General features: G+C 35.2%; 1 protein-coding gene across 1 annotated transcript in view; it reads left to right on the top strand.

Moving 5' to 3' along the window:
• LOC128247133 (SCO-spondin-like) overlaps window positions 1-1212 on the top strand; it is a 61006-nt gene that overhangs the window by 15126 nt on the left and 44668 nt on the right. The window contains exon 7 of the mRNA XM_052965953.1: window positions 1012-1179. Within this exon, the coding sequence (XP_052821913.1) occupies window positions 1012-1179 (168 nt within the window). The remainder of the gene's footprint in view (window positions 1-1011; window positions 1180-1212) is intronic.

Below are 1212 nucleotides of genomic sequence, written 5' to 3'. Positions count from 1 at the left end.
ATATATATATATATATATATATATACGACTGGCTTCTATCAGTTTCCGTCTACTAAACTCACTGCCATTGCCCAGCCCGGGGCTTTAGCAGAGGACCCTTTACCCTAGGTACCATACTGTGGTACTGAAGTCGAAACCATATGATTGCAAATGCCTGCACCTATGTCACATTGTGCACAATGATTTGACCCGAGGATTGCATTAAGGGTAGATGTGCTTGTCGGAATTCTGCTGGTCGAGCAGATGCACAATCTGTCACCAACAAATAGGAAAATAATGGAACATAGATTGAAGACGTGTGACTTTTATCTGGTAGTTGTTTCAGTCATTAGATTGCGGCCAGGCTGGAGCGCCGCTTTGAAGAAATTTTGTCGAACGAATCAACCCCAGTACTTTTTTTGAGCTTCTATTCCACCGATATCTTTGTTGAACCGCTCTTTTACGGGGAAGTAAACGTACCAACGCCGGTTGCCAAGCGGCAGTGGGGAACAAACACAAAGATACACACACACACACACACACACACACACACACATATATATATATATATATATATATATATATATATATATATATACATATATACGATGGCCTCTTTCAGTTTCCGTCTACCAAATCCACTCTTAAATCTTGGGTCGGATCAAAGCTATAGTAAAAGATACTTGCCCAAGGTTTCACGCAGTGACAATGAACGCGGAACACATGTGGTTGTGAAGCAAACTTCTTACCAGAAAGCAAGGTTTCAAAAACACCAAACTTAGATAGAATTTAGAAGACATTACAAAGTTGAAAAATCAATAAATATTTAATTCTCTACAGGGAATTTCTACACATTTAAATGTGTCATTTTGTTTTAAATATCACAACATCGTTCAGTATTCATCTACCGCTGTTTTACATCTAGATTCATATTTAATATACTGTATCATTATATTCTCAATTTTTTTTTTTTTTTCATGTTCTATTGATTTGTTGGCGTTTGAAATGAGAATTGATGGTTAACTATTTCAGATGTTTTTGTCTATAAACACAATGAGTATATGGCAATAGAGATTTCAACAATACCAATTAAAATTTTGATGGACGAGAAATTATTTATTCAAATAACACCTAATGAGATATTACTTGGTGATCTTAAGTTGAAAGGTCTATGTGGAGACTATGATAAAAACCCTTCCAGTAAGTATCAGTTTTTAAAATTTATATATATAT

Source organism: Octopus bimaculoides, chromosome 2 (assembly GCF_001194135.2).
Source record: "Octopus bimaculoides isolate UCB-OBI-ISO-001 chromosome 2, ASM119413v2, whole genome shotgun sequence".
Classification (NCBI taxonomy): Eukaryota; Metazoa; Mollusca; class Cephalopoda; order Octopoda; family Octopodidae; genus Octopus; species Octopus bimaculoides.
This window is presented reverse-complemented; position numbering and strand designations above follow the sequence as displayed.